Source organism: Anopheles nili, chromosome 2 (genome assembly GCF_943737925.1).
Source record: "Anopheles nili chromosome 2, idAnoNiliSN_F5_01, whole genome shotgun sequence".
Lineage (NCBI taxonomy): Eukaryota > Metazoa > Arthropoda > Insecta > Diptera > Culicidae > Anopheles > Anopheles nili.
Window position 1 is genome coordinate 28,569,833 of NC_071291.1, and position 1,342 is coordinate 28,571,174.

The 1,342-nt window shown below is 56.3% G+C and overlaps 1 protein-coding gene across 1 annotated transcript; it reads right to left on the minus strand.

The window, feature by feature from the left end:
* Positions 1-590: 590 nt before the first annotated feature.
* Positions 591-995, minus strand: LOC128721056 (uncharacterized). The gene has a single exon (XM_053814764.1). The coding sequence runs from the start codon at positions 993-995 to the stop codon at positions 591-593; it is 405 nt and encodes a 134-aa protein (XP_053670739.1).
* Positions 996-1,342: the final 347 nt, after the last annotated feature.

Below are 1,342 nucleotides of genomic sequence, written 5' to 3' on the forward strand. Positions count from 1 at the left end.
CGCGTGCAAGACATTCCCATCCCACCATCCTGGAAGTGCACCCCTTTTAACCATCTACCGGTCCAGTGCTGTTAGTGTTGGTGCCCTCGGGTGGCATAGGAACTCACCTGTGCACCGTCGGGAAGACAGTGTGCAAGCTCGAAGCTTTTATTCCGGTTACGATAATGGCCACCAGGCTCCTGATTCCACGATTCTTTCCCACAACTATTTGCTCGCCCTTTCGAATCTTCGTTTATCTAATACACGTATGCAATATATCACACTGGTCGCTGGGTGGGAAGCGGGCTTCGCTCATGTCCTGATAGAATTTTTCACCACCTCCAACAAACCCAACCCTAGACGGGAGGCGTTTGCTTGGCGTTTGTTTGTTTGTTTGTTTCGTTTTTTAAATTAGCTATTCACAGCACCACGTCGCGTCGAAACCGCTAGCAGTAGGAAAAGGCAGCGCTTCTTGCGCACATTTGCAACTCGTTCTACTCGGGTTGTGTTTCAGTGGATAACAGGAAGCGCATACATACACACACACACAAACACATTCGCACATACAAACACACAAACATGCTCAAACACCCACACGTGTGTGCAAAAGCTCACTGACGACGTCCTGCGGCTCGTGTGCCCAGTTGCCGTTCGTTTTGCTCCTTGTCGCGTAGCTCCTTGATGGCACTGACACTGCCCCACATCACTTTAGCGGTCACTTGTGGTCCCCCGCCGGTACCAACTCCACCCGCCCCGACCGTCCCGGCGTCACGTTGTGTCGTCGGAGCTCCGCCCAGCGACGTCTGCTGGTTACGGACGCCAACGCTGCGTAACACCTGCTGATGATGGTGATCCTCGCCAACGCCTCCACCGTGAGTTGCGAAGCCCGCGCGAGCTGCGGCCCTTCTCGCACGTGCCTCTCGATCGATGCCCGCCCCGCCGTGAGCAGTCGAGTTGACGAAGTTGTTGTTCTGATCCTTCTCCCGATCACCGTGCTTGCACGGATTCGACGACATGCTGCACCCGGCGTGGTTAGGTGTAGCGCGTTGATCGTCCCAAGGCACGGGCGATGGTTTGTAAACTCGCGAAAACACCCGGCAGTCCTTATCAAGCACAGGCACGGGTACAAGGGACGCTTTCAAAGCACGCGGATTGCGCCCAACCCCACGCGGAAGCACTCGAAAAGGGCGCCCGAGCGCGATCACCACCTGCACCGAAGGGAAAACCTGCTACCGAACCAGCTGAGGATGGAGTGTCTTATGCAACCAGCGACCGACTCGATCCCGGTCCCGCTCACAATGCACTACCGACGCGCACACCGACCGTCCGATTCGAGCTGCCGAGCTCAGTCGAGGTTCAGGTC